General features: G+C 45.5%; 1 protein-coding gene across 3 annotated transcripts in view; it reads left to right on the top strand.

Annotated features, from left to right (window-relative positions):
• Nucleotides 1-20641, top strand: part of L3MBTL2 (L3MBTL histone methyl-lysine binding protein 2) — a 251454-nt gene extending 230813 nt beyond the window's left edge. For all 3 annotated transcript variants that reach the window (XM_069231129.1, XM_069231130.1, XM_069231131.1), the window contains one exon: nucleotides 17298-20641. In XM_069231129.1, the coding sequence (XP_069087230.1) occupies nucleotides 17298-17704 (407 nt within the window). In that variant the 3' untranslated portion in view covers nucleotides 17705-20641. The remainder of the gene's footprint in view (nucleotides 1-17297) is intronic.
• Nucleotides 20642-27835: the final 7194 nt, after the last annotated feature.

The following is a 27835-nucleotide window of genomic DNA, read 5'->3' as shown; positions in this document are numbered from 1 at the left end:
CTACATCATATCGGACCACTTTCACATGGTCACACTACAAGACATCATTCCACTGCTCAAACAGCAAGATTACATGACCACATTAGACCTAAAAGATGCGTACTTTCATATACCGATACACCCTTCTCACAGAAAGTACCTAAGGTTCGTATTCAAAGGAATACATTACCAATTCAAGGTGTTGCCATTCGGAATAACAACTGCACCAAGAGTATTCACAAAATGTCTAGCAGTAGTAGCAGCACATATCAGAAGACAACAAATACATGTGTTTCCTTACCTAGACGATTGGCTAATCAAGACCAACACAGTAAGAAAGTGCACAAACAACACCACATATGTCATACAAACCCTTCACAAACTGGGTTTCTCCATCAACTATACAAAGTCACACCTCGAACCGTGTCAGACACAACAATATCTAGGGGCAACCATCAACACATCAAAAGGAATTGCCACTCCAAGTCCACAAAGAGTTCAAGCATTCCACAAGGTAATAAGTGCTATGTTTCCAAACCAAAAGATACAAGCAAAATTTGTGCTAAAACTTCTAGGCATGATGTCATCATGCATAGCCATTGTCCCAAACGCAAGACTACACATGCGACCCTTACAACAGTGCCTAGCATCACAATGGTCACAAGCACAGGGTCAACTTCTAGATCTGGTGTTGGTAGACCGCCAAACATACCTCTCGCTTCTATGGTGGAACAGCAACAATTTAAACAAAGGGCGGACATTTCAGGACCCAGTGCCTCAATACGTTATAACAACAGATGCTTCCATGACAGGGTGGGGAGCACACCTCAATCACCACAGCATTCAAGGACAATGGGACGTACACCAAACAAAATTTCATATAAATTACCTAGAACTGTTAGCAGTATTTCTAGCGTTAAAAGCCTTTCAACCCATAATAACACACAAATACATTCTTGTCAAAACAGACAACATGACAACAATGTATTATTTAAACAAACAAGGAGGAACACACTCAACACAATTGTGTCTCCTAACACAAAAAATATGGCAGTGGGCGATTCACAACCACATTCGCCTAATAGCACAATTTATTCCAGGGATCCAAAACCAACTAGCAGACAACCTTTCGCGAGATCACCAACAAGTCCACGAATGGGAAATTCACCCCCAAGTTCTGAACAAGTACTTTCTAATTTGGGGAACACCCCAGATAGATTTGTTCGCAACAAAAGAAAACGCAAAATGCCAAAACTTCGCATCCAGGTACCCACACCGCGAATCACAAGGCAATGCTCTATGGATGAGTTGGTCAGGGATATTTGCATACGCTTTTCCCCCTCTCCCTCTCCTTCCATATCTAGTAAACAAATTGAGTCAAAACCAACTCAAACTCATACTGATAGCACCCACATGGGCAAGACAACCTTGGTATACAACTCTACTAGACCTTTCACTAGTACCGCATGTCAAACTACCCAACAGACCAGATCTGTTAACACAACACAAACAACAGATCAGGCATCCAAACCCAGCATCATTGAATCTAGCAATTTGGCTCCTGAAATCCTAGAATTCGGACACTTAGACCTCACACAAGAATGTATGGAGGTCATAAAACAAGCTAGAAAAGCTTCCACTAGACACTGCTATGCATCTAAGTGGAAAAGATTTGTTTGCTACTGCCATACCAATCAAATCCAACCATTGCATGCCTCTACAAAGGACATAGTGGGATACTTACTACATTTGCAAAAAGCGAACCTCGCTTTTTCATCTATAAAAATACACCTCGCAGCAATATCTGCTTACCTACAAACTACTCATTCATCGTCTCTATTTAGAATACCAGTTATTAAAGCATTCATGGAAGGGCTAAAAATAATTATACCACCAAGAACACCACCAGTTCCTTCATGGAACCTTAACATCGTCTTAACAAGACTCATGGGTCCACCTTTCGAACCCATGCATTCCTGTGAAATGCAATATCTAACGTGGAAAGTCGCATTTCTCATTGCAATCACATCCCTCAGAAGAGTAAGTGAAATACAGGCATTTACCATACAAGAACCATTTATTCAAATACACAAAAATAAAATAGTTCTAAGAACAAATCCAAAATTTCTACCAAAAGTAATCTCACCATTCCATTTAAATCAAACAGTAGAATTGCCAGTGTTCTTCCCACAACCAGATTCCGTGGCTGAAAGGGCACTACATACATTAGACATCAAAAGAGCACTAATGTACTACATTGACAGAACAAAGCTAATCAGGAAAACAAAACAACTGTTCATAGCTTTTCAAAAACCACACATAGGAAATCCAATCTCTAAACAAGGCATTGCTAGATGGATAGTCAGATGTATTCAAACATGCTATCTTAAAGCCAAGAGAGAATTGCCTATTACACCAAAGGCACACTCAACCAGAAAGAAAGGTGCTACAATGGCCTTTCTAGGAAACATTCCTATGAGCGAAATATGTAAGGCTGCAACCTGGTCTACGCCTCATACATTTACTAAACACTACTGTGTAGACGTACTAAATGCACAACAAGCTACAGTGGGCCAAGCTGTACTAAGAACATTATTCCAAACTACTTCAACTCCTACAGGCTAAACCACCGCTTTTAGGGGAGGTAACTGCTTTTTAGTCTATGCTAAACATGTGTATCTGCAGCAACATATGCCATCGAACTGAAAATGTCACTTACCCAGTGTACATCTGTTCGTGGCATTAGTCGCTGCAGATTCACATGTGCCCTCCCGCCTCCCCGGGAAGCCTGTAGCCGTTTAGAAGTAGATCTTAAATCTTAAACATTTGTACATTTGTAAATAATTATAAACTTTTTATGTACATACGTATTCACTCCATTGCATGGGCACTATTTATAGCAAACAACTCCATCCTCACCCTCTGCGGGGAAAACAATCTAAGATGGAGTCGACGCCCATGCGCAATGGAGCCGAAGAGGGAGGAGTCCTTCGGTCCCGTGACCAAAAAAGACTTCTTCGAAGAAAAACAACTTGTAATACTCCGAGCCCAACACCAGGCAGCGGACTGTGCCAAACATGTGAATCTGCAGCGACTAATGCCACGAACAGATGTACACTGGGTAAGTGACATTTTCATTAATTTACATGTCAATATCTTGTAATACCATATTCCCAGGACCTGTAAATGAAATGTTACTAGTGGGCCTGTAGCACTGATTTTGCCACCCACTTAAGTAGCCCTGTAAACATGTCTCAAGCCTGCGTATGCAGTTTCACTCCACTTCGACTTGGCATTCAAGAACTCTTGCCAAGTCTTAAACTTCCCTTTTTGTTACATGTCACCCCCTAGGTAGCCCATATGCAGGATGCCATGTGTAAGTATAAGCAGGACATGTACTTTTGAGGTTCACATATCCTGATAATGAAAAACTACCAAAGTCGTTTTTCATTACTGTAAGTCCTGCCCCTCTCATAGCCCATCATTGGGAATTCCTTAAAAAATACTTTTATGCTGTGATTCCTGATCAGAGAGGAGCAACGGCAGCATGTTTGGTATCATTGGAATGGTAATTATAAATCCTCTTTACTGGTAAAGTGGGCTTCATTATTACTATTTCAGAAATGCCACTTTTAGAAAGTGGTCATTTCTCTGCTTTCACTACCCTGTGTGCCCACAGCCTGACTAAAATATACGTCTGGCCTGGTCCAGGTGACCGCTACACTTGTGCATTCCCTTCAGACACCCACAAAACAGGATACTCAACTGCATCTATCTGCATACTGATGGGTCTTCCTGGGTGTAGGAGGAAGGCCTGGTTTGTAGTGGGTACCTGGGGTACCTACACCTTATATCGGTCCAGTTATCCCTTATTAGTGAAATGTAGTAGTGTTCTATTAGCTTAGGCTGATAGTGCAGAGAGGCCTCAGGAGGTGAAGATGACGCGGTGCACAGGGGTACTGTCGCAAACGGGGAAGCCAAGCTCTTACCTCCTTCAAATTTGGACAGCAGGACCTTAGGACAGTCTGTGTCAAAGGGGTCCACCACCTGTGTTCCAAGGAGCCCGCTCGTCGCCAGGAGAGGAGTCCAAGAGAACCGGTCGTCGTCTTAGAAGGTGCCTGCTGGAGCAGGGAAGTGACTGTCACTCCACAGGAGATTTCTTTGTTCCTTCCGGTGCAGGGTGAAGACGGGGAGTCCCCAGAGCGTGCACACCATGGAAACTGTTGCAGTTGCTGGCTGGAGCTGAAGTTGCAGAGTCAAAGTAGCCCTTCTGGATACTTTGTTGCAGTTACAGCAGTTCCTGGAGCAGTCTCCGGTCGATCGGAGGTCAGAGGATGAAGTAGTAGTTGCAGAGGATTCCTGATTGAAACTTGCAAGCAGAATCTGAAGAGAAACCCACAGGAGAGACCCTAAATAACCCTGAGAGGGGGACTGGCTACCTAACCTGGTATGCACCTATCAGGAAAGGTCTCTGACGTCACCTGCTGGCACTGACCACTCAGAGGCCTCCAAAGTGTCCCGACAGCTTAGAAAACAAGATGGCTGAAGTCTGGGACACACTGGAGGATCTCTGGGCACCACCCCTAGGGTGGTGATGGACAGGGGAGTGGTCACTCCCCTTTCCCTTGTCCATTTTCGCCCCAGAACAGGGACTGGGGGTCCCTGAACCGGTGTAGACTGGCTTATGCATGGAGGCCACCATCTGTGCCCTTCAAAGCATTTCCAGAATGTCTGGGAGGCTACCCCTCCCAAGCCAGTAACACTTATTCATCCAGTATTGGATCTTTCTTAAATTCACATGCTTGAATCATCCCCGTCGTCGAAGTGGGAGTCCCATGGTACATAAAATAGCAATAATTAACAAATACATTTTTTTGCCATAGGCTATAATGGAAATACCAGTCACTCATATAGCCTATCCAGGTCCTTTTGTGAAAAGGACCCAAACTTTCGTGCTGGCCAATCAGGCACCAGCACCCTCTAGAACACTCTCCAGAGAAGCTCCTTCCCTCAGATTTTCTACCTCACGTCGTGTGAAGGCCGACACCATCGTCGACGAGACCGTCGTCGGTGGAAAAATCATCCCTGATTACGGTACCGTCGATGGCATCATCATCATTGACACCATCTACTATGCCACTGGTGCCTGTCAGAGAGAGAGGCTATTCCTACCTCTTCCAGGACTCCGGATCTTCGGGCCATGGTCAGGATCACATCTCTGCCCAGATCAGAGATTTATCCCACAGACACGTCTCCAAGCAAGGTGTCAACTTTAGTACCCAGTCGTCTACTGGACTGGGAGGAATCCGATGAGGGTCCATTCGGAGATGCGCACAGCCCATCACAGCTACACGTTAAATACCAGGAAGAGGACGACTATGATGAGTATGACCAATACCAACCATATTACTCACATCAAGAAGGCTATTACCAACCAAGAGAGCCTCCGCCAAGAGACTCTATACAGATGCCTTCCTCCTTAATCCAGGATTTACAATCAATGCTACAGGATTATAGGAGGAGGTTCCCAGTTGCAGCAGAAGATCATCCACCACCGCCAGCTTCTCCTGCTACACCAAGAAACATCCCTCCACCTCGAGCTCCCATGATGACACCTCACTCCGTTTTAGCTTCACCCCCTGGAGATGAAGGTTCCACTTCAGGGGAAGAAGAAGAAGAGATTTCTACCCCGCAACATCCCACTGAGGAATGGGATGACTACTTAGCCCCCACTCCTTATCCACCACCTCCTCACCCTTCAGATTCACCACTCGAGGATATAGGTGGTTTCCACAATCTAATGGACAGGGCTGCCGCACGCTTCCACCTTCCAACATCTGTCTCCCATTCGGAATGTTTCCTTCATGACTTTAAGGAGCAGTCAAGGAAGTCTGTACGGTCCATTCCCATTATTTACTTTATATGGAGCGAGGGTACAAAGATCATGCGCAACCCGGCAACAGTCCCACCAGTGCCGCAAAAATTGGACAAGAAATACAAAGCAACCCAAGACTCTCCGGCATGTCTCACTAACCACCCAAAGCCTGCCTCTGTTATTTCGCAAGCGGCTCAAAAGCGTTCTAAGAACCCGTCAACGCCTATCTCTACTTCTCCAGACAGAGAAGGAAGGCGATTAGATAATGTGGGCAAAAGATTCTCCTCCATGTCAGCAATCACTGTTAGAGCAGCAAATTCACTGGCAATCCTGGGTCGTTATGACCTCCAAATGTGGTCGGATATGCCACCTTTCGTTGATCTCATCCCTGAAAGCAAGCAAGCAGAGGCACAGAAGATCCTCCAAGAAGGTGAGCGTACGTCGGAGGAGCTAATCGACTGCGCTCTAGATATAGCCTCCACCGACTTTTGTCAGCTGGCTGGTGCCGCGGTGTTACGCCGCCAAGGTTGGCTCAAGGCCACATCTTTCAGGCCGGAAGTGCAGTCCAGAATCCTCGACATGCCCTACGATGGGGAATCTCTCTTTGGCAAGCACGTAGATGACGCGCTCCAGGCCATCAAGACCAACACAGACACTGCCAAGTCCCTAGGTACCCTACAGTACCAGAAACAGCCCTTTCGGGGTGCAAGAGAAAGAGGATTTACCTCATTTCGAGGTTCCTTTCACAGGCAGTACCAGCAACCCCAATATAGGCCGTCCTATAGGCAACCATCCATGGCTTCTTACGCCAGACAGGGAGGAAAGAGAAGACAGGGTTCACCCAGAAAGCAATGATCTTCTCCAGGCACTGGCTATGCTTCCCCAATGTTCACACCCTCAACAAATAGGAGCAAACATCTCCAATTACATCCAGGAGTGGAAAAACATAACATCAGACAAATGGGTGCTGGATATAGTGACAAGAGGTCATACCCTGGAATTCATACAAAAATCACCGCATCATCCACCAAGAACATGCAGACTGCTCCATCTTTGTCTGCTTCAGCAGGAAGTATTCCTTATGCTTGCTAATGGAGCTATAGAAAGAGTTCCAGTTCAGCAAAGAGGTCTTGGATTCTTCTCCCGATTCTTCTTGATAAGGAAAAAGTTAGGGGAATGGCGACCAATACTAGATCTCAGGAAACTCAACAAGTTCCTTCGGAAGCAATCTTTTCGGATGATCACGCTGTCGGATATCCTGCACCTTCTCAATCCTGGAGATTTTATGACAACATTGGATCTCCAGGATGCTTATTTCTACATACCAGTACATCAGAAACATTGCAAATATCTCCGCTTTACTGTAGCCGGTGCCCATTATCAGTTCAAAGTTCTACCATTCGGGCTGAGGTCAGCTCCAAGAATCTTCACAAAATGCCTTGCCCCAGTCGCAGGTTTCCTCCGCAGCAAGGGTTTCCAGGTGTTTCCATACCTGGACGACTGGCTCATAAAAGCGCCGTCTCCGCTACTAGCCTCCAAGGCTACAAACGCTTGCTTGAAGTTATTCCGCAGTTTGGGGCTAGCAGTAAATCTACAGAAGTCGGTCACACTTCCCTCATGCAGAAGAGTCTTCCTGGGTGCAGAATTAGACACCATCCAGAACAAAGCATATCTCACTCCGACACGGCAGCAGAAGCTAACCAACTTAGCTGTCACAATTTCCACAAAAGAGTTTGTTTCAGTGCGACTGTTCAAGTTGCTTCTGGGCATGATTTCCTCAGCCATCGTCCTAGTTCGACTGGCAAGACTGAGAGTGAGACTGTTACAAGAAGAATTACAACTCCAATGGACCCAGTCGCAAGGGTCCTTCGACGACTTAATAACTGTCACACCAAAAATTCGGCAGGCATTGAAGTGGTGACCAACCATCTCTCCCAAGGTCTTACGTTTCTAACATCAATGACAGACTTTAGCACCACAACAGACGCTTCCTTGGAAGGCTGGGGAGGCCATTTACAAGACATGCGCATTCAGGGAAGATGGTACGATCTTCAGAAAGGAATGCACATAAACCTCCTGGAACTGAAGGTGATCCATCTCACGCTCAAGGCTTTTCTTCCACGCATCGCAGGGTCCTCAGTGTTGCTCAGGACGGACAACACAACAAGTACGTTTTACATCAACAAGCAGGGAGGAACAAGATCCCTCTCCCTCTCAAGGGAAGCTCAGTCTCTTTGGGACTGGCTCACACTGCACAATATTCGCCTCAGGGTGAAGCACCTGCCAGGGGTCAACAACGCCCTAGCGGACTCTCTCAGCAGGACGGACGACAACTGCCACGATTGGGAACTCAACCAGAACATACTAGACGGCATCTTCCAACGATGGGGTCAGCCGATCCTAGACTTGTTTGCCACCAACCTGAACGCCAAATGCCAGTTCTACGCCAGTCGATACCCACTCCCGGGGTCGAGGGGAAATGCTCTTTTGATGAGATGGTCTGGGATCTTTGCCTACGCTTTTCCCCCCATCCCGTTGATCCCCAGGCTCCTCAGGAAAATGAAGTCTGAATGCTACAAGATCATTCTCATAGCCCCCAGATGGCCCAGACAGTACTGGTACACGGAGCTCCTACTCCGGTCCGTGGCCAATCCAGTCCGCCTTCTGTGCAACTACGACCTTCTCACGAAGAATCAGGGTCTAATTCTTCATCCCGATCCAACTTGTCTTCAATTGCATACTTGGCTCCTGAGTTCAGAGAGTTTCAGGGAATGAACATCGATCAGGAATGCAGACTGATATTATCTAGGGCACGAGCAGGGAGCACAAATAAGACGTACAAACTCAAGTGGGAGAGATTTTGTGTTTGGTGCTCTCAGAACAATTTCCACCTGTTACAAATTAAGCCTGAACAAATTATTTTGTACCTTCTCACACTCTCTAAGGCTGGTCTTTGCCATGCAGCAGTCAAGATTCACCTAGCAGCTACAGCCTCCTATAGGCGATCCGCTGAGATGCCCTCAATTGGCTCATCCAGAATCATTAAGCAGTTCATGAAAGGCCTCTTCCACACTTTCCCTCCGGTGCGGCTACCTCCGCCAGAGTGGTATCTCAATATAGTCCTGTCTCAGCTCATGAAAGCTCCTTTCGAACCTATTCACAGGGCGGAACTCAAGTACATCACATGGAAAGTGGCAACCCTGCTTGCTCTCACTTCCACCAGGAGAGTCAGTGAAATACAGGCTTTTTACTACTAAAGAACCTTTTCTGTTTTTTTTTCTGTTGACTTTTTGTTATGCTCAGGACCAACCCCAGATACATTCCCAAGGTGCCATCTTCATTCCATCTCAATGAGCCTGTGATACTACGAACCTTTTTTCCAAATCCAACTACAGTCGCAGAAAAAACTCTACATTCTTTGGACATCAAACGATGCCTCAAATTTTACCTTCAAAGTACCAAACAAATCAGGAAATCAGATCAGCTCTTGGTATCTTATTCTCTTGGACGACAAGGGACAGGGGTTACCAAGGCCACTAGAGCCCGGTGGATTTCCTCTACAATTCAGTTCTGTCACACCAAAGCAGGAAAACCGTTGACTAGGCACCCGAGAGCCCACTCCACGAGAGCAGTCTCCACATCGGCTGCTTTGTTTCAGGGTATTGCCCTGGATAAGATATGTCAAGCTGCGACATGGAAGACTACGCACTCCTTTACGCAGCAATATTGTTTGGAGTCCTCACAGAGAACTGACTCTCTAGTTGGACAAGCTGTTCTATGTCATCTCTTTCATTAAGGTGAGACCTTTCCTTGGTTGTGTAGAAACTGTTTGATATGCAAATAGTCCATAATTGCTATGCAATATACTTTGACATGCTTCTATGTATGTATGTATGTAGTTATGTGTGTGTGTGTGTGTATATATATATATATGGATATATATATATATATGGATGTTCAGTATATATGTGTATATGTTCATAGAATTATCTATATTTCTTTGAAGTTCATAATACAAGATTTATGAGCTAACTATTTCATACAGGTTGTAAAGGATTTTGATGCTTGCACCCTCCGTCCACTGCGAGTATAATGTTTATCAGTAGTACTGCTGGCTATTCAGATTCAAGCATGTGAATTTATGAAAGATCCAATACTGGATAAGAAAACAAGTTACTTACCTGTAACTACAGCTATCCAGTATTGGTATCTTTCATAAATTCACATGCAACCCACCCTCCTCCCCTTAGACGCTCGCATTTCCTCTCAGGTTATAATCTTTTCACTCTCGTGCTGGAAAATCTGAGGGAAGGAGCTTCTGTGGAGAGTGTTCTAGAGGGTGCTGGTGCCTAATTGGCCAGCAGGCAAGTTTGGGTCCTTTTCACAAAAGGACCTGGATAGGTTATATGAGTGACTGGTATTTCCATTATAGCCTATGGCAAAAAATGTTATTTGTTAATTATTGCTATTTTATGTACCGTGGGACTCCCACTTCGACAACGGGGATGATTCAAGCATGTGAATTTATGAAAGATACCAATACTGGATAACTGTAGTTACAGGTAAGTAGCTTGTTTTCTTCCAAAGGGAGAGCATGTAGCACCCCCCTCCCAAAAGGAATGCTTTGTTCTGCCTTCCTGGGACCTGTATGTGAGGTGGCAGCAGCTGCAGTACAAGCCTCAGAGAGCTGGTTTGGCAGTATAGGGGGTCCATAGTGGAGCCCCAGGATGCATGGAATTGGCTCCCCAATACCAGATTTGGAATGGGGAGACAGTTCAATGATCTTAGACACCTTACATGGCCATATTCAGAGTTACCTTTGTGAAGCTACATATAGGTATTACCTATATCTACTGCACACGTGTAATGGCATCCCCGCACTCACAAAGTCCGGGAAATTGGCCCTGGAGTGCAAGGGTGCTCTCACACTTAGTAACTTTGCACCTAGCCTTCAGTAAATGAAGGTTAGACATATAGGTGACGTATAAGTTACTTAAATGAAGTGAAAATGGCTATGAAATAGTGTGTGCACTGTTTTACGGAGGCTGCAGTGGCAGTCCTGTGAAAGGGTTTGTCTGAGCCCCTTATGGGTGGCAAAAGAAATGCTGCAGCCCAGAAGGATCTCCTGGAACCCCAATGCCCTGGGTACCTAGGTACCATATACAAGGGACTTAAAAGGGGGGTCCAGTATGCCAATTAGAATTGGTAAATGAAGTCACTAGCCAGAAGTGACTAATTTGGAAGCAGAGAGAGCATGAGCACTGAGGTTCTGGTTAGCAGAGCCTCAGTGACACAGTTAAGCACTACTGACAACACATAGATTAGGCCACAGCTATGAGCACTGGGGTCTTGGCTATCAGGATCCCAGTGACACAGTAAAAACACACTGACACACTCACAAACAGGCCAAAATTGGGAGGGTAACCATGCTAGAAAGAGGCTACTTTCTCACACTGGGGAGGAGGTTGGGAAGCGCTCCCACTTAGACTTCACGGGGTAGTGGCCTGAGCCTATCCAAAGGGATGGATTACCTCCCACTGACAGTCAGGAGCCAGGCCTGGACTGAAAGAGGGACCCGTGCACGTCAGAGAATCCTGAAGTCATCCTCCACATTAAAGGCACTTTTTGGTATAAGTACTATGTCTCTGACCCCCTAGAATAAGTGCACTTCTGGACCTGAAACAGAACCCTGCTGGAGTAAAGGCTGTTATGCTGGAGGATTGCCACTTTGGTGGGCCTGACGTTTTCAAGGAATTACTGCCCTGCTTTGCTGAGCTTCCCTGCTGACCTCTGCCCTGCAACTAGGAATCAAGAGCTAGCCCCAGAGTGACTCTAAGGTTTTGCTGATTTGCCTCCGGTTCTTCTAGGGGTCACAATCTGGGCCTCACACTGCTGAGAGACTGAGCGCGACACTCCCACTGTGGCCCCTGCAACCATGCACCTGCCCTGGGGCCATGTATGCAACTTGAACATCCCTGTGTCCTTAAAACCAGGAGGAAGTGCCCATCCCTGGGGCCAGGTGTGCTGCACTGACACAGCGAAACATCGCTGGGGATCTAAGGCAGTGGGAGGGCCGCTTCCAACTGCTTAAACACTAGCAACGCACCAAAAGCACACTTGCTGGGTTCTCTCCCTGGAGGTGAGAAACTGATGGACTGGCACGATATTTCCGTTCCACCCAGCCCGCCTACCTCTGAACCAGCTGTGCACCAGAGCGACTCAAGCCAGCAGTGCGGGCTCCGTGTTCAAGACTGCCAGCACCCAGGACTCCAGTCGCCAGCCCTGCCTGCAGCCTAGGGACTGCCAGCAGCATGACTCAACCCTGAGGTGCGTGCCCAGTGTGTAAGGGCCGCCACCATAGAACTCTTCACACAAGCTCAAGGCGCTTCCAACTCTACAGTGAATCCCTGGGTCCTGAAACCTTCCATACTTGCAAAGGTACTCTGGCATTCCGGCCTCTCCATTTCTACCAGGGAGGTGACTGGCATAGTAACTAAGAAGATTAACGTAACTCTCATAAAGGAAGCGCCCACATTGGTATTCTAAGACACCAATACTATCGGAACAAATTGCTTCATCTCTAAACAGTGGTCGACCCAGCAAAGAAGTTCTCTCACACATATTCCAAATGATGAGGTGGAACCACTTGTGGAAAGGGCCAACAGCTTGCCAGGAGCAAGAGTGGTTTCCGTTCCAGGAAGCAGTGTCTCTTCCAGGAACTTCTATCCAGAGGAGTTGGCAGACAGAAGGGAGGAAAGAAAACTCAGACTGGAGCTTGCTCAATTGGAACAGGCTTGTGAGGAAAGGAAACTGGCTCTGGAGAAGTTGGCCCATGAGCTCAGTTTGAAAGAGCTGGACACAGGAGCCCTGGAAGTGGGATCCAGCAATGAAAGTGGTGGTAGCATACCTGCAGTGTCTTCAACTGAGTCTAAAGTCCACATCCCATAATTTCAGTGTGGAGGATGACATGGATAAGTGGTTGACAGCCTACAAAGCGGCTTTAAGAGTGCACAGGGCCCCAGAGGAGTTCTGGGGAGGTAATCTTTGGTGGTACATATTCACGGTGGGGAGGGACACCCTCTGTATCTTAGAAGTGGAGGAACAGACCAACTAACCTGCTGTGAAGGCCACCTTAGTCAAGACGTTTGATCTGACACCAGAAAAGTACAGGCACAAGTTCATGGCAGGTCGCAAACTCAACACACAAACATGGGTAGATTTTCTAGATTATGCTGGTAAGGCACTGAAGGCCTGGGTGAAGGGTGGCAATATTGATGATTTTGATGGCATGAACAACCTGTTTTTGAAGGAGTGCATGCTTGATAGTTGTTTTACAGAGCTGCACCAACACCTGATGGAATGCAAGCAGACTGCCCCTAGGGAGGGTGCTGAGGAGGTGGACACCCGGGTCAGCTCTAGAGTGTCCACAAAGGTATCTGTGGGGGTGGGCTCCCAAAAGAGTGGCCAGGGTTCCTACCAGAAGAAAAAGGTAGGGGATAAAAATGAGTTCTCTAAAGCCCCCCCAAACAACTCACAGGGGAAAGAGTCTGATTCTCATTCCCAATCTGGCCATCAGAAACAAAACTACCTTTACAAAAGTCGTCATCTTAAAACGCCCAAGTGCTATGAGTGTGGTGAGTATGGACACTACAAGAGGGACCCCAAGTGTCCAAAAAGAGCACACCCTCCCACTGAAGGTAAGAACCCAGGGGTGGCTAGAGTACTGCTGGGGGAGGAGTTTGTCCCAGTTTATGGGTTTAGTGGGGTTACCGTAGAGTCCATGGGTGACAGTGAGATGGTTCCCAAGATCCATGCACCATCAAATACTACCATGTATAGGCAGTGGGTCACCATGAATGGCCAAGGTGGGCTGAGGGACACACGTGCCAGTATGACTATGGTAAAGAGTCAGCTGGTGTCCTCAGAGCAGGTGATTCCCAATGCATTTCACCAAGTTGTGGCTGGCAACAGGGAGGGTCACTACCCAGTGGCCCTTGTTCCATTTGAGGAGGTGGTGTTCAGGATTTCTGAAGGTTGTTGTCGGCCCTGCCATGCCTGTGGACTGTTTGTTAGGTAATGAGCTAGATTCCTCTGCCTGAAAGTAGGTGAACCTCAATGCTCATGTGGAGATGTTGGGGTTACCCGATTGGATTTGTGCTACCACAAGCTCCATGGCTTCCCGGGAGGGGAGTCAAGAATGGCTGGAGGCTGGAACAATGGCTCAGCCAGCTGCTAAAAAAGGGTAAAGGCAAAGGATGTGGTAAACCAGCCCCGAGTGTACCCCAAGTGAGATGGATGGAGCACCTGCGGTGGCCACCCCAGAGTCCACTAAGGAGGGCACTGCTTTCCTAAGTGACCTGCCTACACCTGCTGGCTGTCCTGTGAAGGGAGGACCCACCAAGGAGGAGGAGTTCTGTAAGGCACAAAGGGAGTGTCCAACCCTTGAGGGCATGAAGCGACAGGCTAAAGCCCAAGCAGCAGTTGATGTCTCTGGGAGCTATCACATTTACTAGGAGGACAACTTCCTTTACAGTGAGCCTAAGGCCTGTGAGGAGTGTTTTTTTTTTGGGGGGGGGGGAGTTTTAATTGCGGTTATTGTGTATGTGTTGCACAAATACTTTACACATTGCCTTTAAAGTTAAGCCTGCCTGCTCTGTGCCAAGCGACCAGAGGGTGAGCACAGGTTAATTTAGGTAGTGTATCTGACTTTCCCTGATTAGGATTGTGGTCCCTACTTGGACAGGGTACATACCTCTGTCAACTAGACACCCAATTTCTAACATGACTCCTTCTCTGAGGCTTCCTTTCATTGGCATGGTCCTAGTTACAGAACACGTCAGGGCCTTCCCTCCATTGCAATGAGTCCACAACATTTAGGCTATGATCTTTCAGCTGTGGTCGTGGATCATGGTGACAGCAGATCTGAGGATTTTTGGCCTTTTAGCCTCCTGCGTCCTCCTTGTGAACTATGCCAGGTGGCATATGTGGGTTCTGCAGTGGAATCTAGAGTTCCAGTGGGCCACCACCAAGGAAACCTATCCGATTTCATTCAAATTTGAGACCTCTGGCAGTCTTCTTGCCTAAAGTTGACTTCTTTCCACATTGGACAATCTTTTCACCCTGCTTAAGTTATTTGCCCCTCTACACCACTTTATCAGCTAGTTCTCAAAAGGACTTTAAGGTTTTATATTGAACAATACCAGTAACACAGTGTATACGATCAGCTTCTTCTGAGGTTCTCAGGGAGAACAAATGGGAAAGGCTGTTCAAAAGAAGACCCTTTCAGGTGTATAGTCCTCTGCACTAGGATCTGCTTTGCAATGGGCAAGAAGCATCTTCCAGGAGTTTTGATGGCCCATTCCACCAGGGCTAAGACTGCAACCACTGCATTGGCACATGGAGTGCCTGTCCTTGACATCTGCCAGACTGTGATATGAGTGTCCGTGCATACGTTCACAAAGCAGTACTGCCTTGACAGCCAGGTCTGGCAGGAAGGCTGTTTTGTGCACTGGGACCTGCAAGACATTTTGATCTGAGTCCACTCCACAGACTCTCCACCTAGGGAAGTACGACTTAGCATATTTCTTATCTTAGAATAAATAGCAGTTAGAAGTATTCATCAAACGAAAAAGTTAATTACCTTTGGCAATGCTCTTTCTGGTGGATACTCTATCTAACCTCAGATTCCTCACTGCCCTCCCACCTCCCCTTTCTATGCAGTGACATCTCTTCCACATCTATAAGTGGCCTGTTAGGAGTCTGCACGCTGACACTATCAGTTGTTCAAGCTCTGCGTCTGAGGGCACAGAAAGAGAAGCACAAAACTGACATCTGCGCCCGGGATGGCCCTTAAATGAGGATCTGCTCGGTCACTTCCTGGACAATACAAAGTCAACGCAGAGCGGCATAGTGCCAACTATTGCATTGCTAGAGAAAGGTTTTCCAGATCCAATCTGGCATCTGCTCAGTATTCTCAGTATTCTAAGTATTCTAAGACGAGGAATCTTCAGTTAGATAGAGTATCCACCAGAAAAGGTGTTACTGACAGTAAGTAACCTGCTTGTCTGATCAATTTCAAAGAATTCACAAGGACACTTTGATGAATTTTCGACTCAATGAGGTTCTTAATTGCAATTATGTCATTGTGCCAAGTAAGGAAACTTTAGTAAGTCAAAGCAATTATATAGAGCCATAAGGGTTGATAGGTGTTAATATCCCATTTTAAATCTTTACCTAAGGTGATCTCTACTTTTCACGTGAACCATTTTATTGAGTTGCTTTTATACTCTGCCTGTGCCTGTCTGACCTATCAATTCTTGTATCGCTTGCATTGTATTCAGTTATGTTCTGGTTTCACAAATGACCACAAGTAAGATCATGACACATTGTCCCCCAACCCTGACACTTTAAGATCTTTAAAATCAAATGCTTGCTATTTGATAACACTTAAAAGATATTTTAAATGTAATACAAACTAAATTAAAATAATTGTTAAAAATGTATTTAGCGAGATACAAAAGTATTTTACAAACTCATCCAAAAAGTTATCTTGAGTGTAACTAGGATTTTAAAATGCATATTTATCATTCCGAAAAGATAACGACGACAACAGTTCCATGTTGCCTACCTATTGTAAATATTTCTGGTTATCTGGTCATTTGTTGAAAACAGGCTCGTTCTTCAGCTAAGAAAGCCAAAACATTGCATTTCATAAGCAAAACGTCACTGTTCGCTATTTATAGCGCCTTTGTTTTCTGCATGGACATTATCTTCACAATTCTTTGCTGATATCTAGACGCAGGGGATCAGTAGGGCTGTCATTAACAGAACATTTGATTGCTTCTCTGCCAGCTTCATGCTCTCAACACTGGACGACATCGGAAGGTGGCTTGAATAGTTTCACGTAAAAGAAAGGAAGTACATTATCTGTAGCAATACCAATTCTGTATTGTCATACAACCCTCCCGTCCCTTCGGTGAAAAGGAAGCATAGCAAACAAGAAGTTATATTATAGCATGTGTTTTTTTAAAATTGTACTCAGTACCTGACCTTTTAAAATTACATCTGGGGAAATTCACCCTAAAAATGGCACCTAAGGTATGTTCTGTTCCACTTTTCTGGTCGATGTTGCAGATGTCTCTTTTGTCTGCCCACAATTTAAAGATTTCATTAAAGCTCAACCACTAGATTGTGGGATTAGACGCAGTATGAGAATCTTAATCTACATAATACTATGGTCCAGAATATGTGTGTAGCCTAGAAAATAGCTTTAAACTGCAAACTTGTTACAGTTAAGTAACCTATTTATTTCTGTAGACACATTGCCATTGCTAATGCGTTGTTTTGCATTGAGGACAACTGGTAAAAGTGTCTTCTCAGCTGACCTTTGCGAGATTTTAGGTTGTGTATTTGTGTTACCTAAATCTTACTCTTTTTATTTTAGCTGGTGGTGAGAAAGATCAGTTGCAAAGCTCGTCAGAAATGTTGGAACCTCAAGACTGTGCGGGTGATTCCCAGCTTCCTGCTTTTGATGGTGCTGTGGCTGATAAAGAGGCCAGCGAAGCTGATGCCAAGGTTCCTGAGACTAATACTTGCACAGCTGAGACAATTACCGAGGCTTCTGCGGGCAGTAGAGAGACTCAAAGGAGTCCTACCGAGAGTCCATCTTTTGACCCCCAGCCTCTAGATGACCTTGACGTTTCATCTTCTTACCACGATGTTTCTTCCACAAAGCTCCATATCACTGCTGATGACCCCCATGTTCTGACTGCCGACCACCAGTCTCCTGTAGTTGACTGCTGTTCTACTGGAAAGGATTCTTCATGTGCTTCTAATCAACAGTCCCCTTAGATGACCTTTCTTTTCCAATACATGATGTCAAAGAGGAGGACTAGAGCATCTGCGGTGCCATGCTATGGCCAGTGCACTTGGCCTGATGCCTCCTGCTGGCAGGAGAACTGAAACTTTTGTGGGTGTTACTGGCCTTGAAAAATGCCCTCTTATGTGGAGGAGAGGACACTCATTCAAAATGCACCTCCTTGTCTCAGAGAAAAGATGGGCCCTTTGTAGGACACCATTGGACAGAATTGTTGAGCTGGTTACAATGGCCACACAGAGCCAGGGAGAGTCGGGGGATGGGAGGGGTGGGGAACACCACCCTCTTCTGCTTATTTCCAAACACATTATGGATGCCTGTGATGGTTCTCTCTATCCACCCTTTTGCGGTGGGTTAAATTGCATATATTTTGTTCTATGTAGTTGCATCACTCTTGCACCCTGGAGCACCCTAGCTGAATTAAGACCTAAGGGACCTTTTTGCCACACCATAAACTGCATTCTCCTCTATGCCAGCGTGCCTTCCTCTCTCACTTCTCTTTCCTGCACAGCTATTGACACCACTATTTACATTACTTTTGAGAGTTGGAAGAAAATTACACCCATTCCTGGATTTCTGTTTCCCTCCCTCCACCCCTTATGTTGTTTTAATCTAAGCGTTTTATCTATTAGAGCGTATCTTGCTTTGCAAAATCTTCGCATTTGTCTGGTGTGCCTGATCAAACAAATGTGACAAAATTCTGAAGCCTGCACCTGCCGAGCTGAGGCTGCCAATTGCTGTGGCTCACTTGACATGTAGTGATTTTCTTGACAGGCTGACACCAATGTAGTCCCGTAGTGCGGGGGATAAAGCTTGGCAAATGTCAGGATGTTTAACATGAAACTTCCTCCCCCATCCTTTTTATACGTTGAAAGGACCTACCCTTTCAGGAAATTGTTATTTGCAAGTCATGGCAATCCAACCTTCAAGTACCTGGAGCATCAGCTCCTTCAACTTTTGTCAGCAAATGTCTGACTGCTTCCTTTGACATTTTCTCCAGTGGTGGTGACACTTCCAGAGACAGCGTACCAAAGGATATCTGTATATTACTGTGGAAATACCAGAGGGCAGAGAGAACAGGTTGTAGACGTCCACCTGGGTGGCACACAGGCGAAAGACCATGTTGTCCGATGTAAGCTAACATATCAGAACATCATCTGTAGATAACATCTTCCATGCTTGACAGGAGCGTAGTTAGAGGTAAAAGCAACGATCCTCAGATGAGGACCTCAGGAGCAGGCTTTACAGCTCTCTGAAGATGTATGGGGCCTAGTCATGTCTGGGAAGTCCCGGGTCTCCAGCCAATGATGTTGATTCCTTGCTTGTTCTTCCCGTGATATATCCGGAATCTTCTGTTCCTGAGCTTGTCAAAGCTAGGTTTGGTCTTTTTTTTTAATTACCTTCTTCAACCCTAGTTGTCCATGAGATAATTCCCCTTACTTTTGGAGGGGGGGGGGGGGGGGGGGGGGGTCTTCTGCCCTCCGCCCCGAACATGGTAAGCAAGGAAAATGGAGCAGCATAAGCAGAAAGTGGTACTATGTTAGCCTTAAGCATGTGTGTCCATGGTATAGTTATTGGACTTGTCGGTGACACAACTTATTCACTCTGGGTTTTGTTTTTTCTAAAGGTAAAGACTGTCAGCAGTATCTTGGGAGGTGAGGGGGGGCGGGGTGGGGGGGGGGGGCGGGGTTGACCACAGCATTTGCCTCCCAGTGTCAATGAGCAACGGCTGTATATTGAGGATACTGTGCAAAAAACATGCCACTTCATAAGCTAAACTTTTTCTCGCATAGCTTAAGAGATTCTGCTCAATCCTAAAATAAGTAATCTCAGGTGTTGCCGCTTGAAGACTCTTAGAGGTGCCCTGTCCCCTTATTAACTGTTGGGAAGAAGCACAGAGACAAGTCTCTTGCCCTTGCACTAGTCTACAAAGCTCTATGAAATTTAGACGCATGGGCTGTGCTATTATTTTCACTGCCTTCCACACCTCTTCGGAGGTTGTTCCTTGATTACCTGACCTCGTCAATGGGCAGAAGTCTCACTGACCACTTCTATATACCTGCTTGCTGTTCTCTGCTAAATTTGAAGACTGGTGCCCTCAATTGGAAGGGCCATATCCTCAGTGGGTGTGACTGAGAAAAACAAACAAATGCTCTCTACTTTTGCTTTCCTGTGCCTCATAACAGTATTGGATCTTCTTCTGCACTGTACACTATGTTAGTTCATTCCAAGATCATTTCATATTTGTATATAAACTATAAAGTTTGTCTTTGTTTTCCTTCCCGGAGCTTTTAGCACTTAGCAAACAGTGCATTATCTCAATAAGAGCGACATGGTTTGATTATTATTATTATTTCGCATTGACCTCACCAAGGACCTCAGTTACACCCTTCAGCTTTGGTGGACATATTCAGGGTCTCCACTAGATTTTATAGAAGGACAGGGTCATCTTAATTTGCTTCTATTGTATTCTCGTTGCCAAAACTAGTGTTTGGTTAAAAAGCTTTGGCTGTAAGTTGTCTGCTACATCCCCAGAATTTCCCATCCACCACTACTAAAGTGAGTTGTGAGTGTCTGCAAGGGGCTGCCAGTCAGCAGTGACAAAAGCTGCAAATTGGTGTTGATTTCCTTAGGTTCAGTGTGACCCCTACAAATAAGTTGAGTGACTCTGTATCTGTGTAGATATTGTGTATGTTACTCAAGTCTTTGTAGACTAACACGAAAACTCCTAATCTGAAGACAAGAGCAAGAAGTACATACACTGCTGTTTCTCTAGCCTGAGCGAAGCCTGGGATCTAGAGGCACACATTTTCCTTGAGTGTTTGCTAAATTTTACAGTTGGGTTAAAATGTATATATATGTTTATGTTCAGAAGCAATAACAATAGAGGAAAGTAAATACTTACTGTGTTAGCTCTGTTTACTTCCCTTGTATTTTTTGTTCCTTGTTAACTGTGTGGATGGGGATTTTTGCATCTGTGTGCAGGGGTCGTAGTGGTTGTCCCCATCTCCACTCTTATGCCCACAAACATTGAATTACTGTCTCTTTCCATGTAGAAGGGTGAAATAACTAGCGTAAAGACATATAAACCTCCTACTCAACATCCCGATACGATGCTATTCCCAGTGAATTGTACCCTGCCACATAGAGGCTGGCACCAAGAACCTGAGTTAGAATAGCACAGGAGGGAGTAGAACCAACCTCCTAGTCAAACATCACAGCTCTTTCATTTTGTCAACTCAAAGGTAGGCCGTCACATGGCAGTCTCCAAGAATATTACACCAACCCATAACCTTAGGATAATTCCTAGAAAAATGACTTCAAGTAGAACAACTGTTCAGGGATATGTACCAGCCTGTCCAGCACTCTACTCATGCGCAAAAACGCTAACAACTTTAAATGTTCAGATAAGTTCTGAAGGGCTGAGTTGTGCCTAGCCTGGGTATCATATACTTATAGAACCTCATACATAAGCCTCCTGGCCTTCACTAATGCTAATAGTATACCACTCGGCTGTCGTGCGGTCAACTGTTGTTGGCTGTAGTTGAAAAAGGCCACATAATAATTTCCTTGTGCTGGTTGGCACTCATACACTCACAGAAGACAGAACTGCTACAGTCCATGGTTATCACACAGTACTGTCCCAGTCCACAGCAAGCAAACTGCACATCACTAACTGAACAGGTATAGAATAAGTGAAGAAATCTGCGTCTAATTTAGTTTACCACTGCAGGCCCAAACTAACTGCTTGCTAAGATTGCTTATTGGCATTTTATACTTGTAATTATATGAAGGGCAAGTGTAACAGAAGCCACCCCAACATTCTGCTGTTTCTCCCCCCAACCTAAGCCTGCTAAGGACCATAATCATAAACAAATATCTGAGCATGGGCAACCCTATGAGGTAACCAGCTTAGTGGACTGTGACCATAAGAAATACCACAAAGGAATCTACAGAGCTGGTTAAAGCTGCCAGCTTATTGAAAGTGGCATGCAAAACACTTTGTACGTAGGATCAAACCAAACAACAAAACTCTTCCAACCACACATCCTCTATGGCAGTGGTTCCCAATCTGTGGTCTGGGGAACCCTGGGGGTCCGCACAGCCTCATCAGGGGGTCCGCGACTGCTTAGAAAATTAAATAAGATTACTAGATTAGGTCTCCAGCTTTCTGTACTGACTCAGGTGGGGGAGGAGGGGTCCCCGGATTCCAATAATGATTCAGTGGGGGGGTCCCCGGGATCCAGTAATGATAATGTGGGGGCCCACAGAAGTCAAAAAGTTGGCAACCACTGCTCTATGGTGTAGCATGCTTCCCACATGGTTAAATGTTTTTGCACCACACATAGAGGTAGTAAGCTCTATATAAATGTTATAATACCCAATGTGGGACTAGAGGCAATAGGTAAGCGCGCTCTCTCTAGATGCTGTTATTTTAAAAAGAATTGAGCTTTTAGGTCCAAAGACCGTATTTTATTTCACATTGGTGGGGCTTTTAAGGGGCGTTTTACTCAGGAATAATTTCTTGCTGTATTTTAAAATGTACTAAATTATTGTTGTGCTGACTTGTGGTTTTACCCTGTTGCGAGGCGGAAGTGAGGGTCTGTAAGAGCCCTTCTTCTGGTCCTCTTCCACACTGGCTGCCAGGTCAGCGCTCTAGTTGACGCGGGTCCTTAGACCTCGCGCCCTTAAATTCGTATGGGAGAGCGGCCGTGCCTAAGGCAAGCCCGTCTGCGCCCGTCTGCGTCCTGACGGGCCCAGGGGCCAGAAACTCTGGTCTTTTTTTTTATGGTTTTTATTCTGGCATGTCCAAAGGTAGGGGGTTGGCTTCGTCCTGCAACCATAAAGTTCCAGTAGACTGCAGGTCTGATTGGAGATGTGAGGTATGTAATTGGCAACTATGTGCTCCTCTGACGTTGAGGGAAGCCAGAATGGAACACAACCATAAAACAAAGGTAGGGAATGTAAATAAGCCGATTTGTCAGGCTTTAGTCAATGTTCGGTCTCTCCCCAAACACAAGCTAGAAATTAGAGAGATGCGTGAAGTATGGCATATTGACTGTCTTTTCCTAACAGAAACTTGGGGTAAGGTAGAATCTGATCCAGACTTTATTGAGGCAACTCTGCCAGGGTATACGTATTATAGATTGGACAGACCTTTGGTTCGAGGTGGTGGACTGGCCATTATTTGTAGATCTACGTTCTCATGCAATTGGACGAACTCCTCTTCAGAAATTTGCGAAGCAATGGTGTTCAAGATTTCACAGAATCACCAGGTGTTTCTCGAGGGGTTACTGATCTATAGACCTCCTGGCTCTTTTGGGAATTTTCTTCAATCTTGGGTGTCCCTGTTGGAACCTATGATTATGTCTCCTAAGGCTATTATTTTAGGAGACTTAAATACTCATTTTGATGAATCCTCTAATTCTATGGTCCACAAATTTTTGGAGTTGATGTTAGCCTTAGACTGGACCCTTAAAGTCTCTATGGCCACGCACTTAGCTGGTCACATACTGGATGGGATCTTTGCGCGTACTGATTTGGGTATGGAGCTAACTAATTCTCTGTTAAGTTGGACCAACCATCATCTCCTGCTATTTAAAACGGAATTGAAGTGTACTCGCCCCTCCCCTTGTAATAAGGAGAATCAAGTATTTAGACCATGGAAACAAATTAAACAAGTAGAACTGATACCAGCTCTAGAAAAGACCCTGGTAGAGGACAACAAGTTCTCTCTGCCCCCTCTTGATGGCCTTTATCAGGGCCTGGAGACTGTTATGTCTCAATTGGCACCTCCTAAGATTCTTAAGCCCACTAATAGGAATAAGCTGAACCAACCACGGTTCACTAGTGAATTGAAGGCTCTCCAAAGGAAATGCCATCAATTGGAGAGACGGTGGAAATTAAATCCTGGCACTGAGGAAAGGGAGCTACTCAAGTCTACCTTTAAAATGTATAGAGCGGCTCGTTTTAAGGCCAAGTCGGCCTTTTATACGGTTAAGGTCCAGGAGGCTTTGAATGTCCAGAGAGAGCTATTTAACGTGATCAAGGAATTATCCACCCCTTCTAAGCCACCTGATTTAGTAAATACACAAGAGTACTGTGACAAGGTTACAAAGAATTTTGAAAACAAGATCCTTTGCTCTTATGCTAACTTTGCCCCTCTTGATGTCAGTGGGGAGTTAATGCCCTGTATTTCTCCCGACTCGTTAGCTAGCGAAGTAACTTTGTCTGATTTTCCTTACCCGTCTCATGACGATCTTAGTAAACTAATTTTGAATATGAAGTCCGCCTCACCGTTAGATCCTTGTCCACCTTCAGTGATTCATATGATCCCTGACTATATAGCTTGGATTCTCATTCCGAGTTTTCAGCAAATTCTTAAATCTGGATGTTTTCCTTCTAGATGGAAGGAGACCTTAGTAGTCCCTGTAAAGAAGAAACCACTTGGAGACGTGCAGTACCTTGATAATTTACGGCCAATTGCGCTCCTTCCTTTCTTTGCCAAGATCTTAGAGAAAATCATGAATAAGGCACTAGTGGATTTTCTGGGGGAAGTGGAAGTTTTAGATCCTTCGCAGCATGGCTTCAGGAAAGCTCATAGTACTGAAACGGCCCTTATCGCCTCCACTGATTCTATTCGTAGACTTGTGGATGAGGGACACAGTGCCATCCTAGTCCTGTTAGATTTATCTGCAGCCTTTGATACTATTTCTTCCCAGATTCTGATAGCCCTTCTCTATCAAGCAGGTGTTAGAGATAGGGCCTTGAAATTACTAGAATCTTTTCTAACTAACAGATGGACTACGGTCAGATGTGGTAACTTCGATTCCACACCTTACCTTCTTCTTTGTGGGACTCCACAGGGTTCCTCATTAAGCACTACTTTTTTTTAACATTTATGTTCCCCCGCTAGCCAATTTGGTTCGTTCTTTTGGCTTTATCTCCACTTCATATGCAGACGAAACTCAACTTATTATCCCTGTTAATAAAAACTGGGAGGAGGTGGCAGACCGTTTTAACCTTTGTATGAAGGAAGTTGGATGGGATCTAATTAGCTGAAATTGAATGCTTCGAAGACTGAAATTCTCTGTTTCGGAACTGGTGTTAAATATTGGAATCCACGCTGGTGGCCATTAGACTGTGGTTCTCTTCCTACCCCTTCTAATGTTAGCAAAAATGTGAGTGTTATGTTTGACAATCAACTATCCTTCAAATATCAGGTCAATCATATGGTTAAAATTGGTATATGGCTGATTAAAATGTTAAGGAAAGTCTTTCCTTTTCTTCAGCACAAATGGAGAGTTGTCGCCACTCTAGCCTTGGTAATATCTAAAATGGATTACTGTAATGCTTTGTTTCTCAATTTAGACAAAGGCCTTCTTAACAGGCTACAGCTGGTTCAGAATTCAGCTGCCAGAGCAGTTCTTAATCTTTCATGTTGGACCTCTGTGAGAAGTAGTCTCAGACAACTGCACTGGCTTCCAGTGGCTCAGCAGGTTACTTTTAAATCCCTCTGCTTGTCTTTTAAAGCCGTGCATGGCCAAGGCTCTAAATATCTGTCTGCTAAATTAGGCTGGTACAAACCAAAGATGCATCTTAGATCATTATCAGCCTGCTATATTCATGTTCCCCGCACTCATAGAGCGAAGTGGGGTGATAAAGCCTTTACTGTGGCTGCTACCAAGTGCTGGAATTCCCTCCCTCTCAATATCAGGGCAGAAACATGTTATTTACGGTTTAGGAAGTTGATTACAACCTGGCTCTTTCCTAACTAATTTTTTGTTATTTCTCTATGGGTTTGGTTTTCTCTGAGTGTAGTGACGTTTTTTACCTATGTTAGCGCTTCAGTGCTCTTTGTGAGCCGGAATGCGCTTTATAAATATATCTACATACATACATACATACATAGAGGGTACTTCTTAAACAAAACTAAATGAGACCACGTGTCCATCCCGAATTGGTTTTGAACTTTCACCCTGTCTCCTCTTCTGTTGACTGTACAGGCTTCTCTTATGTATAGCTGTTTCCTTATCTTAACGCACCATGGTCCTGCTGAGACCCTACCCCAGCCTCCTTTGATTTCTCCCTCCTCCCACCCCCCTAACCCAGGTTTGAGAAGCGTAAACCGAATCCACAGACTTCTAACTATCTGCATTAGAAAGCAAACCGTTTGTTTCAGCTTACCTACCCACGGACTGCTTATCCTGTCTGCGGACTAGCAAGCCGGTCAAAACCTATTTCCTTTAGTAGTATAACTGAGCCAGGGGAAGAACTTCATTGTTGATTAGACTTTGTTGTATACTTTAATTATTGATTATATACAGGTCACACGTTTCTAGTGTCACAGAGTTTTACTTTTGGTCCAGAAAGAAAGTTTGACTTTTGATCCAGAAAGTCAGAAGGTGTGGAGAGGACCTCATGGGTAGGATTTATTACAGTGTGCCTCATAACACCAGTGGAGAACTAGAGCAGCCTATTCAGGACCCTTCCTCACATGTGGAGAGTACACGCACAGCAGGCTGCTGGGTTCGCAAATGGTGAAAAAAGTCAATTGAAATACTTTCTCATCCTGCTGGAACCATGTATGGTTAAATTGTGGACTGGCACGGGGAAACAGCCTTTACATCATGGTAATTAGTATGCAGTGCCTTTACCACTCATTTTTTTACCATGCAAATTTTACCACACATGTGCCTTTACCACGAATGGAAAGTCTATTTTAGGTAAGTATAAATGTTTATGTATGTGTATATGTAAGTTTGTATATTACTTACTGGTGATTACCACTAGTAGTTATATTTAAGACCTAGTTTCTATAAGAAAATATTTTTTTGTTTGTTTTGCCAATAACTTTGACGTATTTCACCATTTTGGGCCTCAGACTCAGCCGAGTCCCAAAAATGAAGTGTAAAAAAAAAAAAAAGAAAGAAAAAAAAGGAGCATGGTAGGAATACCCTGTCCCCCCCCTCCCTTCCCTAGGCCTGCTGGTGCTGGGGTCCCCCTCTGGGCAAAAAAGCATTTTTTTCAGAGACCGCGGTGCATCAGTGCAGCTGGTGAAAATGGAAAAAAATCAAGCACAGGTTCCTGCTCTTGCTTTTTTTCATCCCCCAGGGGAGCCAGGTCCCAGAGGCATATAAAATAATTACAATTTGGGAGGGGGCCACATGCACCCCCCACACACACCTACACACACACACATACACACACATACACCACCTCCACCAAGGGCATTCTGGGCCCAAGGAACTGCCACATCCCGAGGAGGGCACAGTCCCCCTCCTCCCCCTCCGTAGCCCTTTAAAGGAGCCGATACCATCACCTTCCTGGGACTAGGCTTATATATAATAGAGGGGATGCTGCACGGAGCCCTAATTACTGGGAAATTGCCCCAGGGACGGCTACCTACTTGGCGCACACAAGTTGCCAACATGGGGGAGGCCGCACAGCCTCCTTCCGGGGCCTTATTCGGTCCGGGGGACCACCACCTCCCTGGGATATGGGCAATATACTGGGGGGGGGGGGCACACCCCCCTCTTCCCAGGCCATCTACGGCCCCTGGGCCCTTCACCTCCTCAGGGCCTGCCCTGTGCAAGTAAAGGGAGGGGGGCTTCAGGTCACCATCCTGGAGCCACTAATGGCGCTGGGGACCACCACCTTGCAGGGCCGGCTCCCTATTTCCCGAGGTGTCCACCTTCTGGAGGTAGCAGTTTGCTTTTGCTAGGTGGGTGCTTTGACAGCTCCCGCCAAGTGAGAGCAAATTGTAAGTCCGCTCCTGGTGGGTGGGAGCATGAAAACTGCTCCTGCTCGCTGGGGATGGACTTATCTTGTTTTCTGCCTGCTGTCAAGTGGGCATGAAAACAGATGAAAGGATTGGTCTCACATGCAGGGAGCAGCATTTTTAGCTGTTCCCTGCGTGTGGTAGCAAAGCCGGCTCCCGCTGGAGGCAGGGAGCTGGCAGGGACGTCCCAGTCACATATGTTAGTGGTATGCAAGTTCTTCTCGCCTTTTTCCAAGATGATGGACAGCTTGCAAAAAGGTCCCCTCAGCATATTTCCTGCCGATTTTGGAGATGCATTTTTAATGCAGAGGAATATGAGCATGTC

Source organism: Pleurodeles waltl, chromosome 4_2 (genome assembly GCF_031143425.1).
Source record: "Pleurodeles waltl isolate 20211129_DDA chromosome 4_2, aPleWal1.hap1.20221129, whole genome shotgun sequence".
Classification (NCBI taxonomy): Eukaryota; Metazoa; Chordata; class Amphibia; order Caudata; family Salamandridae; genus Pleurodeles; species Pleurodeles waltl.
The sequence above is the reverse complement of the archived record's forward strand: the minus strand, read 5'-3'. Positions and strand labels throughout refer to the sequence as shown.